The 16,880-nt window shown below is 41.9% G+C and overlaps 1 protein-coding gene across 1 annotated transcript; it reads left to right on the forward strand.

Annotated features, from left to right (window-relative positions):
• Positions 1-1,314: 1,314 nt before the first annotated feature.
• asb1 (ankyrin repeat and SOCS box containing 1) lies at positions 1,315-8,017 on the forward strand (the record flags this gene model as incomplete). Its single annotated transcript, XM_079276724.1, is given in 7 exon segments — positions 1,315-1,411; positions 2,000-2,034; positions 2,038-2,138; positions 3,024-3,338; positions 3,947-4,329; positions 5,802-5,845; positions 5,847-8,017. Coding segments are annotated over 7 exon segments (1,062 nt in total). The 3' UTR covers positions 5,934-8,017.
• Positions 8,018-16,880: the final 8,863 nt, after the last annotated feature.

The raw sequence follows: 16,880 nt of genomic DNA on the forward strand, positions 1-16,880 counted from the left end.
GAGCTGCGTACTATGACCCCAGGTCTTGTGATAGTATGGGTTTGAATCTGGCTGCAAGCTTATAATAACTAATGACGTCCGTCTCAAAATTATAATTGCAAATCACTGCTCCATGAACTGATATCTGATGATCAATACAACTGAATTTCAGAATTTTCCTCCATGAAACAGCTTTGTCTTTACAGAGGTGGCAGTATGTTAGCGACCGGTCCACTTTTAGGGACACGGGGCAGGTGTTGACCTGTCCATGCATTGTTAGAGCACCACCACCACTCAGTGGCTGCATGCCTCCCTGGTGTATGTTACCCACTCAAATATGACTTACCACAGATCAACAGTCAGAAAGACAGTTGACACAGCATTTTCAGTGCAGCTAAACAGAATGCCTAACCCTTATGTAGGAGCTGTAGCTGATGAGGCTAAACTCCTTTCCTTGGATCCGGTATTTCTTTCGGTACTGCTCCATGACCTTATAAAATGACCTTCTGGGAGGTGGGCTTGCTTCATAGCAGTTGTCATTACTAAAGATCAGCCACACCATTCTATTAAAGGTGCAGTGTGTAGGATTTGGAGGGATGTGGCGGTGAGGTTGCAGGTCATAACCAACTGAGAAAACCCGGCGGATGGCTCCGTGAAGAGGACCCGCTGTTTGTAGATATAAAGCGCTCATTCTAAGGCAACAACAGCACAACGATTCTTATCTGAAGGTGATTATACACTAAAGGGAACAGACTTATTAATATTATATTCCATTTCTGCCAATAGATCCCCCTAAAAGCTACACACTGTTACTTTAAGGACTACTATTGATGATGATGAGGACATGTCCTGTGTTTATTACATTTTTACAACATCAAAAAACTAACGAGGTAATTCATTGGCCGATTCCAGTATCTTAGACTCTGTATATTTAAATTATACTTGTTTCAGACTATTTTAAAGAACCTCATTTTATTACATTGACATTAGTGTTTCCTGCAATATTAGTTTCCTTTTTTTGATGTATCATTGGAAAGTATTTCTTCACATAATCATTTTTGAATTGTTCATATTTGACACCATTTGTCTACTTTTTATAAGGTGTTGAACAGTTTCAGGCTCGGGCATTTAAAGCGACGTTTCCCCTTTAAATCCGCTCAGCCGAGCGCAGTTAGGAAGTTACGCAGGCAATACTCCGTCGTCAACACAAGTCACGTTAGTGTGTTTTGATGTGTCTTATCTGACTCTCTTGTTTGTTTGTTATAACCGTGTTTTGAGAAACCGGTCTCGATCTCCTGCCTGAAGAACCGCCAGTTCCAGTGACATTCCGGGAGCATGGCCGACGGTCCGGAGGCTGATGTTGACGACCCGCCCAGTATCAGTTTACCCCCGCTCATCACTGTCTCCGATCTGCCCAGCGCCACTGCTGCAGGTACCCATGAATGTGCCCAGTGATTCATCGGTCCTCTCGAGGGGTGCTGCGTGCATCCTCCACGTGCAGGACGGCAGTAGACAACAACAGGAAGACTTCAGTAACAGTGACACAGAGGTGTTGTTATTGAGGTTGACTCCATTTTTAATTAGGTGCGGCACTGTACAACAAAATTACTGATTCTTTCCACATTCATCAGGGACACCTGTTATGCAGTTATGCAACCAATTAATATGCAGTGAGAAAAGCACTGTCAAATGCATGATTCACGAATAATTGATTAGTGTATTTTCATAATATCCTGTACAGTCTGAAACATCAAACACTAAGGCTGTCCTCCACCAAAGAAATTCTGAGTAGACTAACACTCGTACGATTTTGTCGATTACCCACCCAATTAGTTGACTTAATCGACAGATCTGTAAAACGGTTTTGTTTTGGTTGTGTACCAGGGATATGCTCATCAGTCATTCAGCATGAATAAGTATTAAAAGATGACTAATTGTCAGAGCATTAGTGCTTTGGCGTTTCCGCTGGTTGCACAACAAGCCACTGTTCAGCAGTTCCTTACCTGTGTGTCCTCCCCAGGCCGTAACCTGAAGGAATGGCTCCAGGAGCAGTTCTGAGACAAACCCCTGGAGCAGGATGACATGCGGCTGCACAATGCGGCCTATGTTGGAGATCTGGACACCCTCAGGAACCTGCTGCAGGAAGACAGCTTCAGACGGTGGGAGGGAGTGATGGTCGTGATATGAATCTAATACGATTTTGTTGACATCGAAGTATTTTGTTTTGTTTGTTTCAACCGTCGCGCTGCGTGCTCCGTCTTTCTTCAGAAGTGGAAGCTTCTGTCCAGAGTGCTCATGTGTGGCACTAACTGGTTTGTGGTGTTGTGTGGGTTTGTTCGGTAGGTTTGTTGAGTGATGGCCCGAGAGAAGCACATGCCGTACAGAATATGCCCTCACACGTCTCTGCCACAAAACAGTCTCTGCAGAACACACGCCCGCACGCTGAGCTTTCATCCTCATTGCCCTTACGGTGCTACAACCAAACGCGTCCTTTTCCTCAATGTGTGCGTCGTGGTTTATTGTTGGTGGCCACGGTGTGGCTGTAATACTTCTCTGGCATAGAGAGAGCGTCCATACGTGAAACACTGAAACGTGTAAATGCTCACAATATCAGAGCCAGGCGGGACCATCGTTGAGCGGTCAGCACTCGTTCAACCCCAATCCCACAGCGGTTGTATGCAGCACTCATACTCCACACCCAGCCAACCCATTATTACTGGCTTAGGGCAGTTCATCTCCATTCCATGGTTTACAACATGCTGTTATTTCAATAAAAAACTCTTTTTTTTTCCTTCATTGGGTTCTCCCTGCTCCGCCTTACCCAACTTGCTGGTGTTGAAAGCAGTTCATTTTAGCAGGTAGCTGTGGTAAATATTTAATTTGTGATGACCACACAGCAATGATATTTTTAAGACTTTGCTAAGTTTGTTGTTTTTAATGTGGTTTTACGGTCATTGGCCTGCTATTATTAAAAATAAAATTAAAAATAAAACTTCACGTAAGTGCAAGCATGACAAATCCAGCGTGTTGCAGCTCGGGTTAAGACCAATAACGACTCCCTTCTCTCCCTTGGTGCTGGGGTGCTGTGGCTGTCTGCCCTGCACCCCTCTGCGGATCGCCGCTACGGCAGGACACGCCGCCTGCGTGGCCTACCTGATCGGCCAGGGCGCCGTGGTGGACCTGGTCGACGTGAAAGGTCAGACGGCCCTCTATGTAGCTGTTGTGAACGATCACCTGGACTGTGTCCGGATCCTCCTCGAGGCCGGAGCCGACCCCAACGGAAGTCGCCACCATCGCAGCACTCCGCTGTACCACACCGCGCGGGTGGGAAGGATGGACGTACTGCAGGAGCTCATCAGGTGAGGGCAGGAGAGGATCGTAAGTATTGTCACTTGTCCTTCCTTTGTTTTCTCTCCTCTCCCACTACTGGTGCTGCTCTCCATGCCAAACTAGTCCATCTTTGAGCCTCCTCGTTATTTTATTTTATTTCTTTTTACAGTATTAGTTTTATCTTTTGTTTATGCAGTGGATTATCTAAAGGTCAGCGTTTTGATTTACTACTGGCTGTGTGATGCAATATGTTCCATTGCTTCAGGCAGCAGTTTGGTTATTTTACGACTTTAAACTTTCCCAGAATGCGCAAAAACAAATCATAGGGTCCCGCCAGTCAACAGCAGCAGCCCACGTGGGACAGCAGTCACATGGACACATAAATATTTAATGAGAAGAAACATTCTGAGCGGATTGAAACTCAATTTGACCCTCAACGTTTTGATGAACACACATACCTTGTTTGCACACTATATTGGCTAAATTTGGACCATACATCTGTAGTAAAGAATTCCTTCTCAAAATGTTTTGTTTCAAGATGATTTTCTTTGCAATCAACCTATATGTGTACTCTCTTCAGAGGGCATGAAGGTTTAAAAAAAAAGTTAAACCGTGTCCATGGTTCCCCCCCGTCCAGGTTCAAAGCTGATGTAAACATGGACCACCAGCTGGGTCCCGGGCTCCTCTTAAGCGCTCGCACCCTCAACACCCTGGTGGTGTGTCCTCTCTACATCAGCGCGGCCTACCACCACCTCCACTGCTTCCGGCTGCTGCTCCAGGCCGGCGCTCAGCCTGACTTCAACTACACGGGGCCCGTCTGCCAAGAGGCTCTGTCCCGCGGCCTGGCCTCCTGCCTGCTGGATGCTGTGCTGCGACACGGATGTGAGGTGGCCTTCATCCACCTGCTGCTGGACCACGGGGCAGACCCGGCTTTCGTGCCCTGGGACGGATTGGAGCTGGAGGCTCCGAATCGGAGGAAGGTGGATCCGGAGGCGCTGCGGGTCTTCCTGGAGGCGAGGAGTGAGTAACATCTGTGAATAAAGAGCAAACGGCCTCGCTGAGCCAAGCACTGCTAAACATTTACACCTGAAAACTGCCAATCCACAGCCTTCTAGTAATTAAATAACTTGTGTTGCAACTAGGGTTGGGTACCGAAACTCTGTGCCAATATGGAACCGGTTCCTATACGTCCGGTATCTACCGGACCGGAACGTAACGCAGATTTCGGTGCCTCCTTTCGTTGCTTGAGCCGATTGAAATACTTTTTTTACACTACTCTGATGACTCCGTCCTGGCAGCAGGACTCGGTCCCCCGCGCCTCACTCATAGTATTATTACAACGGGGTACTTCGCGCTGTCGCTCATAAGCACAACAACACAGGCACGCGAAAGCTTCTTCTTCGAAGCTGTAGTTTGAAGCCAAGTGTTTTGTATTTATTTATATTTATAGTATACTTTAAACAGTTAATACATTGTTCAATTTGAACAGGCACCGTTTAGGCACCGGTATCGTAAAAAACCCAAACGATACCCAACCCTAGTTGCAACTGTGGTTTAATTGACATGCACCATTGGTCCTTTTCTGATAAGACATTTTGACGTTCTAAAGTAGATGCAGGTCTGGCAGTGTGTGCTTTTAGTGCATGTTAGTGCACGTGAGGGTGCCCCACTGGTTAGCTCGAGGCCGCTGCTTTTCACTGCTCTCATGCTGCGGTAACAGCTGATAACATCGTCGCAGTAGTTTGCACTGTCAGCACTGTTAGCACCATGCGCACCGTTAGCTATGAGCCGCCAGCTTGCCGTCGACATGTTGAAAGCCATTGAGAGGCAATCGAAATTCCCGAAGAATTGTGCATGCTGGCTCATTGTCACACTGTTGAGACACTTGAATAGAGCCGAGCCATCATTTATGATATCAGTGACACGTGTGCTTTTCTTAAATATAAATGCCTGCTGTGTAAAAGGTTCATATGGCAAATCGGCACAGGTTGTTCAAAGTAGGACTGGAAAACCTTTCCAGTGTAATTCCATTTGGTTATTATATACATAAACTCAGACACATAACTGCCTTTACATACCACAGGTACCCCTTAATGCATTTCATACATTATGTCTCACCATTTGTTCACAGCTCTGACAACAAAAGCAACAGGCTGACATAACTAACAACATGGCTGTCAAAGAAACACGTGAAAAGATTCAGATTTAGTGGTGCTGATTGGTTACATCGCACGCTATATTTGAATCTGGCCTTGGGACCTGTGTTGCATGCCACACCCCTCTCTTTCTCACTTCCCCCATTTTTTACACTGACATCTGTAAAATAAAAGCAAAAATGCCCAAACCTCCCAAAAACAAATGCTCATAAAAAGGTTAATTTGCATATGTTAGATAAACTGGTCTGTACCATGTTATTAGGGTTTACCTAAACCCTAAAGTGTGGTTCTGCTGCAGCTGCTAAGGCGATCCTCCTCTGCTTTGTGTCTTCTCAGGATGCCCTTGCAGGCTGACAAACCTGTGTCGCATCAGGATCCGTAAAAGCGATGGGCAAAAATCGCCTCAATCACATACTCTCGTTACCGCTGCCACAACCCATCAAGAACTTCCTGTTTCACCAAAACTGACAACCATCCTTCTCTTCTTCTACAGAGCTCTTCTGACCCAAAACCTTGGGGAAAAAACAACTCCCAGAATATCACAACCCAACACAAATAGGAGATTTTGTGATCCCTGTATTCTAATTGCTAAGATAGAAAGTTCATAATATTATTTTTCGAAATTAAATAATAGTCCTATCTTCCTGTTATTATAATAATTTATTGAAATGCCTCTAAACTTATCAGAGAAGCCTTAGTAAGTCCTGGCTTGTGGAAGCTATTCGTGTATCCTAAGTGTTTGACTTGTGACTTCCTGAATCACCGGATATGTTCTGGTCCTGCTTCAAGTAGCACTTTTCAGCTTAAAAGCCATAGTGAGCATGTCATTTTGTGAGAAGCTACGAGTTAGCATGCCATGTATTAAATATTCCATTCAAAAGGAAAAACACACTACCCACATCCAGCTGATTGAATTGCTCATTTGTCTGTTTTATGTAAACTTGGATTTCAGGTCTTTCACCAACTCTCAGCCAGAGTGAATGGAAGAATGTGCAGCAACCCTGCATTCTTAAAGCTTTTCCATTGGATATCCAGAGCATTGATACAGCAGTAAACAACTAGTATCTATGTGAAGATATAGTGGAGTAATGTTTACCTGAGCAGAGAGTGAAGTCGCCCTCCCTCTGAGTGTGTTCTTATCCAAGCTTCTCCTTGCTATAATGACATCTCCGAGCCGGCCGTTAGACATGAAATGTCACGTGAGCGTGCCCCACTGGCTAGCTCACTGCCGCCGCTCTGCACTGCTCTCATACAGCGGCTTGTTGCGGATACATAGCACCCACCCTCCGGCACCACCCCCAGGTAAACAGTGAGCACTTTTCCCCTTGTTTGCACTGTTAGCTGCAAGCCGCCGGCTCAGCCATCGCCATGTTGAGAGGCAACAGAAATGCTCTAAATTGCGTATTTAAGTTTACACTGTCGATCATTTGTATTATAAGTGATCACCAGTGTGAAGTACAAGGATAAAGATGTGTTCTATAGATTAGATTCATATTCTGCTTCTTTTGATGCGTTAAGCACTTTCATTTTGTCATTCTGTGTTTACATTTGTTGCTGGGTGGAGATAGATTCTTATTTTTTCCCATGTGCCTTAACATTGACTTTTGGAAAAAGGCCTCGAAAATTGAACAGACCAGAAATACTAAAAATTGAATTGTAGATATTTAATGAGGAAAAATTAACACAAGCTTAATATAAAAAAATGAAGGTCCTTGATCTTAACTGAAAACCAGAGCAGGAGAAAAGTCTGCATTTGGGGTCTAACAACTTATGTACATGTTACCATCATGTAGAAAACATGCCCTGTTGAGTCATATTTATCAAAACTCTGTGAATGAAACTTATTCATGATGAATAGATCAACTTTGTATTTATTGCCCAGAAAGCTGCCTTCTCTGTGAGTCTGTTGCACCTATTGGCTTCTGAGTACGTTTGTTGCACATATAGGTCCATCTCAATGAATTAGATATTAGAATATCTTCGAAAGCTAATTTATTTCAGTAATTCAATTCAAAAAATGAAACTATATTACATAGATTCATTACACACAGGGTGATATATTTCAAGCATTTATGTCTTTTAATTATAGACTCCAGAGAGAGTCTATGGGGTATTGTCAAGAGGAAGATGAGAGACACCAGACCCAACAATGCAGACGAGCTGAAGGCCGCTATCAAAGCAACCTGGGCTTCCATAACACCTCAGCAGTGCCACAGGCTCATCGCCTCCATGCCACGCCACATTGATGCAGTAATTCATGCAAAAGGAACCCCGGCCAAGTATTGAGTGCATACTGTATAATGTACATGGACATCATTTTCAGTAGGCCAACATTTCTGTATTAAAAATCCTTTTCTTAATTGGTCTTATGTAATATTCTAATTTTCTGACATACTGAATTTGGGGTTTTCATCAGCTGTAAGCCATAATCATCAAAATTCAAGAAATAAACTCTTGAAATATATCACATTGTGTGTAATGAATCTATACAATATATGAGTTTCACTTTTTGAATTGAATTACTGAAATTACTTTTCGATGATATTCCAGTTCATTGAGATGCAGCTGTATGGCTTTTTGTCGTTTCTCAAACCTTGTTCCTGGTCAACATAACATTTCAGCCCACTTTGCTTTGTGTGTCTCATTTCTGTTTGCATACAGTACATGTAGATTACTTCTATATTCTCTCCTGTTTGTTGTTACTGTCTAAAACTACATGGGAGGGCTTCCACGGACGCGAGAAAGCAGAAACGAAAAGTAGGATCACTTTCCATGCTTCCTGTTCTGTTAGCAAAAAAACATTCATTCTCGTTTCCTCGCAACCCGTCACAAGCTCTGTTCTAGTCTAAAATATATGAGTCAGTGTCATGGACAGAATCTCTGGAGGATAAATTTGGTTAAATATAGTGGAAGAAAATCTCCCCTCTCTCAATATCAGCTCAACAGAACCCGCAGATGTTTTGTTTTTTATGCAGCAAAGCTTCAGCACACTAATAGTTAATCATTTCTTGAGGGAAATTCCCCCCATCTCAAGTACATAATGTATCCTTTTTACAGGCTCATGTCCAGGGATAGTTAAGTGATGAAGGTCTAGAATCTGTTTCCAAAACTGTGTCCTTAAATGTCCAAATACAACAGAAACTGTCAAGGTGAGCAGACTGCCCCTCTGTGGATATTGAAGAAGAGATGTTCTTTATTCAAACCAAATATCTTGAGATGAAGAGACAGCCGGGACAGCTGTGGCACAGTAGTCAGAGCGGGTTGTCTTTTAATCACAAGCGGTTAGCGGTTCGATCCCCTTCTCCTGTCGAAATGTCCTTGAGAGAGACATCAAACCCCAAGTTCCTCCCTGGGTGCTTTACACCAGCCCACTGATCCTAAATGCTTCGGATGGTTTAAATGCAGAGCTCAAATTTCTTAGATGTGACAATAAAAATAAAGTTAAGAAACTCGAAGAAAAAGAGGGCTTCTTTCTCTCAAATGACAAAATGTATCAGTGTACAATTGCCTTGTGTGCTAATAAGGCATTTTATTCGGCCATGTTAATTAACAGCTGTAATATATTGCACACTAAATTGATCACTCAACCGACTGATCTCTGTCTTGTTCTTGCCTAATTTTACCTGTTGTCTCGTAACTTGTGACATCCTCCAGAGAGAGTTATGCAGTACAATACAAGTGTAGCTCTGGATAGTGACTTTTTCTATCGTTGTGAAGCTGATAAATGAGCCAAGTTGTTATGAAGTTTGCGAGAACCATAATTTGGTGAAAACCCAACTGGCCCCTTGGAAGATACAGAGCCTGGGAACCACGAGTGGAAGCAGCAGGGGGCCGAGGGAAGAGAGGGCTGTCAATCCGATAAAGTTCCTGTAAAGACTCGAGAAGACGGACGGGATCACGCTCTGAAACAGCCTTGGGACAGGACTAAAGATTTTCTGCTAACATGTTTCAAAGAATCATTCATTTCTCAAAGAATCATTCATTTCTCAAATAATCATTCTGTAAAAAGCAGTTATGCTTTCATGGGACAGTTCAATTCTCCATGAAACAAATGAATGTAACTTAATCATTATTTTATTGGTGAATACCAACACTATCCATGCTTGAAAGTGACAGGTTTGCCTGTGCATTAAAAAATTCACAACTGTCACATGAGGTCTCTAGATGGCACTGTCTTCCTTTCAAGCGTGGCAGCCGTCTCAACGTCTCCCAAATAGCTCTCCTGCCCTCACTCTGTCTTTTCTCATTTCTCTTTCTGTCCCATCTCTGACCTCCGTCTCTCTCATTCTTTCTTTTATCTCTTCTTCTTTTTTCTCTATCCGCCTCTTCTGAGTTTGCTTCAGAGTATTCAGCCGTGGACCTCAGCATGTGTCCTCAAGAGCCTCAACCTTTCAGAACTCATTTACTGTAAGCAAGTCTTTCATTAACAGAACACACACACACACACACACACACATAGAATCAACCCCTTCGCAGAGTGAAGAGATTGGACAGTTTGGTAAACCACTATCTTCCTGTGGGGAGTTTCCATTGCAAGAGACTTTTCTTTCAAGTCAAATTTATTTTATGTCACCATTTATTTAGGAAGGCACCCTGCAGAGTTATTAGAATGATTTCACATAAAGAGCTTTATTCTACAGTGAGACAGCACCGCTGAAGTACAAACTTGAACAAAATGATAGCACAAGATGACAGACTCACTCCGGCTGAATGCTAAACATCAGCAAATTATGTTTTATTGGCTGCTTTGCGCATGAAAACCTCAAATCATGATCAGCGTTAGCAGTATTTAAACACTTAAGTCACTTCCTTTTGTCACGCTTTTGCAACAAAGGGGAAACGGAGATGGTAAAAGGTTTATTTCTCCAAGAAATCCCTGGCCGCCCAGAAAAGCTGAATGGTGTGGTTCATTCCAAGCTTTATTTGCGCCGCAAGCTGCAATCAAAATCTCAACAGCCTCTGCTAATATCACCGCAGTGTACCGCTTAAAGTGGGCACCAGCATGCAAAGGGATGTTTAGTGCAGTGCACATCGCTTCATGAGGCAACCACAGCTTTTGGATTAAAGGTTGTTTCCATGGATCTGGTGTTTTCATATAAAATTCTGCATGGTGTTTGTGTGTGTGCGCTTATGGTGTTTGGTGAACAAACTATAGACCCTGTTTGTGTAAAGGAGAGTAAAAGTCATGTTTTTTTCGATCAAAACTCGTGTTTGCTCTGTTTACTGTAAGTTGTTAAGGAGTTCCACCAAAGATCACTTTGTGTCAGCCTTGTTATCAGGCGGCCTGCTCTCCTGCACTTGCACTGCTGAGTAGCCTGTTACCATTTGGTAATTGCCACATGCTTTAATTCGAATGATCTCATTCCTCAGGCTTTTCGGAACTCTCGGTTTCCTCCAATGACCACATCACTGAGTGTTTACCACACACACACAGGTATTCTGAGCCAGTGCTATTCAAGATTTATCGAGTTCAAGCTCCTTCTTTCTCCCTTTTCTCATGTGTCACCCTACAGCAAGCACAGTGGAATTTGTCCAAACATACACACATTGAACTGAGTTTTTCGTCCAAGAATACCACCCCGTTTCAGCTTGTGTCAAATGAATTGAACAGGAATGGTTGGGCGTGGATGACGAAGCATGAAAATATTGATCATTTTTAGCAGCCATGACGCTGGTATTATTTTCACCTTGCGAGTCTGTGGGTGTTTCTCAAAGTCAAGGATGCTTCCTGGTAGGACAGGTCCTTCCAAGTCGAGTCCTTCAAACGATCCTTACTAGTATTCGGTGTGCCAGTACGTGGAATAAATGGACATGGTATTTATTAAAAAAGTTTAGGACATACTACGCCATGACTTTCAAATGGCATTGTGACATACTATACCAGGGGTCACCAACCTTTTTGAAGCCGAGAGCTACTTTAAGGGTACTGAGCAGTACGAAGGGCTACTTGTTTGATACAAACTTCCTGAATAACAAAATTGCACAGATCACCTTTTAATAATAATAGTGTATGTGAAGAGACTGTTGAAAGGGTGGGACTGGGTGGGGGAGGGAGGGGGAGAGGAGACATAATCATCATGTTTGCCACATAAACAGAGGTTATTAAATGACAGGCTTCATCACAAGCAGTTCAGTTAGAATTCACTCTCTGGGGCTTTTATTTTGAAATGGGGTGTGGGGGAGAAGGGGAGAGGAGACAGAATCATAATGTTAGATAAACACAAACCGGTTATTAAATGACAGGCTGATCACAAGCATTTCAGTTAGGATTCATTCTGTGGGGCTTTTATTTTAAAATGGCGTGTGTGTGTGGGGGGGGGGGGTGGAAAGACCTCTAAAGATCCCTAAGACCTGAATGACTGTATGAGAGACACAGAGAGATAGAGGGAGAGGAGTGTATGTGCGCGTGTGTCTGTGAGTCTGTGTTTATCAACATCACTAATTGGCTCAATCGCAAACACCTGTGTGCCTGAAGCCATTTGAAAATATTCTCCATAGAGATCCTATTGAAAAAATAAAAAGCTTAATAATTCAAAAAGTTTAAAGGTTAGAAATATAAAAAGTCATAGCACACCTCTGGTGAAAGAGCTGAACATTTTAATAGTTGAACGGTTTCTGTAGCTTAAAAAATGAAGGAGGAGAAGAGGGGCATGGAAGAAATAGAAGAAGTTGAATAAAGAAACAGGATAACAATAGTTGGAATGCTTAACAGCATTCCAACAATAATAAAAAATCAACTCTTTCACTTTTTTAAATTAATCCTATCACATTAGTACTAATCACTAAATCTGTAGCATTTTTAACAAATCAAAATCTTTGAACACACTTTTTGAACATATTATTTTTTACATTTTTGTACAATATTTGAGTTTAATGTTGTCATGGTGTTTTCAATGAAAACATGTTATCTCTTTCTTTGTCTGTAAATGTTAGTGGGAAGCCTGGCACTGCATACCATTTACCAACGCACTGTAATCTGGTGTATAATTTGACACTGCAACTCTGAGTGAGTCTTGTAGATGTGCATCAGTAAGGCGTGGTCTGTGTTTGTTCTTGATGAAGTTCATGTCAGAAAAGGCTGATTCACAGAGATAGGTTGAACCAAAAAGGCAGGCAACTTTCATAGCTGCTCTGCATACACCTTTGTATTTGTCTGTGTCCACAAGGCACCAAACGTTTAGTGCAGACTGATGGGCTTTGAGATGGAGGTCATTTTGCAATGTTACGATTTCAATCTCCACCTGTCCAGCATCCAAGTTGAAAGTAGCACTTAGTTGCTCAGCAATGCATGTCATGTCCACTTGCATGAAAGGATATGAAACAAATGACACATGGCTCAAGTTGATCAAAGTCACAAAACCTGTTCTCAAACTCTTGCCCTAGTCTGTTTATGACTTGACAGGACTTTTCTACTGCTTTGTCAAAAGCCCCAGATGCTGAAGCATTGTCATTCAACACTGACTGTACGGAGGGAAAGTGCAGCACTTTGTTTCTCTGTAAATGCACAGAGAAAATGTTCAACTTAGCTTTAAATGCGTTTACAGCACTTATCATGTCAGCAACAGTTTTACCTTTGCCTTGCAGCTCACAGTTCAGATGGTTCAGTTTCCCAGTGATGTCCGTTAAAAAGGCAAGGTCAAGGATCCACTCAGGGTCCTCGAGCAGCAAGGCGTCTTCCCCTTTGGATTGCATGAACTCTTTGATTTCGCCCAAAAGTGCCAAAAACCGCTGCCTTTAAGTCACGCACTTTTTTTGTCCGTAGTGCGCTGCCAGGTGGGTAGTTAGCATGGAAGCTAATGTGACACGTACTGAAGTGTCTCTCCACATTGTGCCGCTTTACCGTCGCAACAGTTGCCCCGCAAATGAGACACACACATTTGTCTTTCACTGTCGTAAAAAAGAACTCTTCCTCCCAATCATTGTGAAAGTAGTAGGTTTTCTTTCGCTTTTCTGACATGTTTTCCTTAGTTTGGGGGGTAAGAACCACATCTGGCTTTGTAGCTTCCCATCGTAGCTGCGCCCACTTCCCTGTCTCAGCAAAGAGTGAGATGGCGATTTATTTATGCGCACAATATTGAACTTTGACTTCAGACAAGGTCAGAGTTCATATATACATAAAACATTTTAGTTTTTAAAATGTTATATTACATATTGTGATATTACATTAATTACATAAATGCAAGCGTTTTTGATTAAAAAAAGAACAGCGACTACATTTTTTTAGATGGAGCTCCGTGGTGACTGGTGCTTCAGGGAACGTTTGTTTTCTAAAGAAGCTTCAGGGAACGTTTGTTTTCTAAAGAAGCTTCAGGGAACGTTTGTTTTCTAAAGAAGCTTCAGGGAATGTTCCGAGAAGTTCTCTATAGAAATTTCAGGGAGCTTTTCTTCGAGATTATCGAAAGAAACGTTAGGCACAGAGTTTAGAGTTTAGAGTTTAAATGGTGTCTAGCTGAACGTTTGCAGAAGTAGTGGAAGTTGAAAGTGGAATTGGTTTAAGGGTATTTGAAGATTCTTTAATTTGGAGTTGCATTGTAAAACAAATGTGTAAAAAGCTAAATATACAGTAAGTGTAAACATAAGTATAAAGTAAGTAGAAAACAGTTGAATGAAGGGATGTCCTCAAAGAGCTGAATGTTTTGACAGTGGACAGAATAAAGAAATGGGACAGTTGAAATTCTGCTGAATAAGCATCCCCACAGTTATTACATTTTAATGAAATATTGTGCTTGAAATATTATACATAAATATTACTGTGTTTTATGGCATACTATTCTATTTTTCACAACATATGCCTATTATGTCATTTTTATGACATGATATACTTTGCATTTTTCATGGAATTTTAATCACATTCTTGTAAATGTTTCTATGACATACTGTATGCTATAGAATACATTACTATGACTTTTTTCATGGCATTTTGATGATACACTCAACTATGGCGTTTTTATTGTTTTATACGATAACTTTCTAATGGAATTCTTTTACGCCATACTATACTATGATTGTTTTATATTTTAATGACATATCCTAATATGACTTTATTTATGACATTGCTACGACATACTAAACTATGACTTTTAATGAGATTTTACTACATACTATAATATTACTTTTTATTAGATTTTACAACATACTATACTTTGACCTTTTTATAACATTACACCATATTATACTGTAACTTTTTGTCTCATTTCAATGATATACTACTGTAGAATGACTTTTTATGGCATTCTGATCACTATATACTATGACTCTTTTACGACATATACTTTGACTTTTTATTGACATTTGTTTTACACACTATACTATGAATTTTGTATGACATATTATACTATGACTTTTTATGACATTTTTACCACTTAAGACAATGACTCTGGTATTGTTTTCATCTTGTGAATCTGTGTAGGTATGTCTGTGGACAGATCTTTTGACCACAAAATGCAATCATTCAACTTTACAGATGTGTAGTTGACATCAAAATGAAGGTTTAGTTCAAAGATGTGCATATGCTGGAAGTAGGTAAGTAGGAAGTGACCATTGGCCCTGCCACTTTATGCACCTAGCCTGGTTTAGCATCGCGGCCAATGCAAGAATGTCTCTACTTCAATTTTGAGCCAAACTGTAATGCTACAGATTTGGATCCCAACTGCAAATCAGGAAGCAGTTTTCCCTTTTAAGGCCATCTTGCTCTATAAACCACTCAATCATTGCACAGCATACACAGGGAATTCTTTCAGCTTTATAGATATAATTAAGGAGTATATGGTTGGAAATATTGAAAAAAATCTTTACTTATAAAAGTGAGTTTTAATTAAAGCCCTCTTAGGGGCTTACCCTCTGAGGGCTTTAATTTAAGCAGACTTAATGAGGCTTAATTTGACTGTTTTCCAGAAGAGTTAGTCGTGAAATGTGGCAAGGGCAGGAAGGATGTCAAGTCATTCTGTAATTACTGTCACAGTCTGTTACTTGGCTCTTATACTTAATTAGTTCCCTCCTATTTGAGTGAAGTATCCATGTTGCATGTACGCTGAAGCTTTTCTCACATGGTCTGACTTTCAAGAACAATGAAGCTGTAGAAAGATTAAGCGATATCTTTGACCCCCAAAAAAGACAGATTGCAATAAAGTGATGTTAACAATTATTAGTTTGCAGTGACGATGGGAAAGGAGGAAGTGGACTGTGAACCTGATTGTCTGGTTCTGTTCTTGCTGCCCTGTTAATAGGGCCCTGCCCTGTTAATCATATAATACTTATTATAAGGTATAGGTTTTTGCGAATTCGGCTTTATGAAGAATCACCAGCTCATTACTGGAATGAGAGCTTGATGAAAATTGTGCTTGTTCAACACCTAATCAAGCAGATGGGTGGAACAGGACACTAAAACATAAAATACAATTATGTTTCTAAATTGTTTGCAGTTTTAGTCATGCTAGTTAGTGGTGTGGCTCTACGGCTAGGTCGGTCTGTCCACCACTTTGGTTCGGACTGACAACTATTGATTGGTTTAATATGGGATTTGGTACAGATATCCAAGTTCTCCTCATAGGTTTGGTGATCCCCTGATGCTTCGTCATGTCAAAATGTAACTATGTAGCCTCATTGGTTTATGACTAAAAGCATCCCACCAGCCTCAGCTGTGCTTTGAGTTTAATGTGAATTAGTTGTAGGGGTGGGCTATTTCTATTATGTCATTCATGTCAGTCTTCAGACACTGAAACAAGAAAAGAAGACTGTTCGCTTCCACTCCTAAAATACTGAGATGAATCTGCTAGCTGATTCATCTGGGGACTGATTGTTGCTCTGCTACATGTCAAAACAGAACATTTAGGTATAAATAGTCTTTTTAAGCTTATAAGTAGGCTACTAACATTATGTTGTGTATCTGAGTTTGTGAGCCTGTGATCAGTTAATGACAGCATGACAATGTCCATTACACCAAACTACCCATGTTTAATTACTTCCGTCGAGCCGGACCGCTCATGGGAAGGATTTTCCGCCACTGAGATCCCGTGGTTAGGAGAGTGTGTGTGTGTGTGTGTGTGTGTGTGTGTGTGTGTGTGTGTGTGAGGGGAGGGGATGTCGTGGATGGGGAACAAAGCAGTAGAGCTGTGGATGGTAGAGTTAGGGGTACTGTGTGTCTCCTCCTCTTAACCCCTCCTCCTTGTCCCCTTCACTAAATGAACCAGGAACCACTGGGCAGCTTCCCAAACCGCTGCCTGACAAGGGCAAAAAACAAGGGCAAAAAGAAAGCCCAGTTCAGCAGAAGAGGGGAGAAGAGGAAGAGAGTTGTTCGGTGGTCACCACTGTGGGAATGTTGCAAACTGGGTTTTCCTGAGGCCTTGGGAACCCCACACTAGAGCTGGAACCTGCGGGCATGGAAAACGGGGCCTGGCTCCCCCGAGAGAGGAGATG

This window comes from Melanostigma gelatinosum, assembly GCF_949748355.1.
Source record: "Melanostigma gelatinosum genome assembly, chromosome: 10".
Taxonomy (NCBI): Eukaryota; Metazoa; Chordata; class Actinopteri; order Perciformes; family Zoarcidae; genus Melanostigma; species Melanostigma gelatinosum.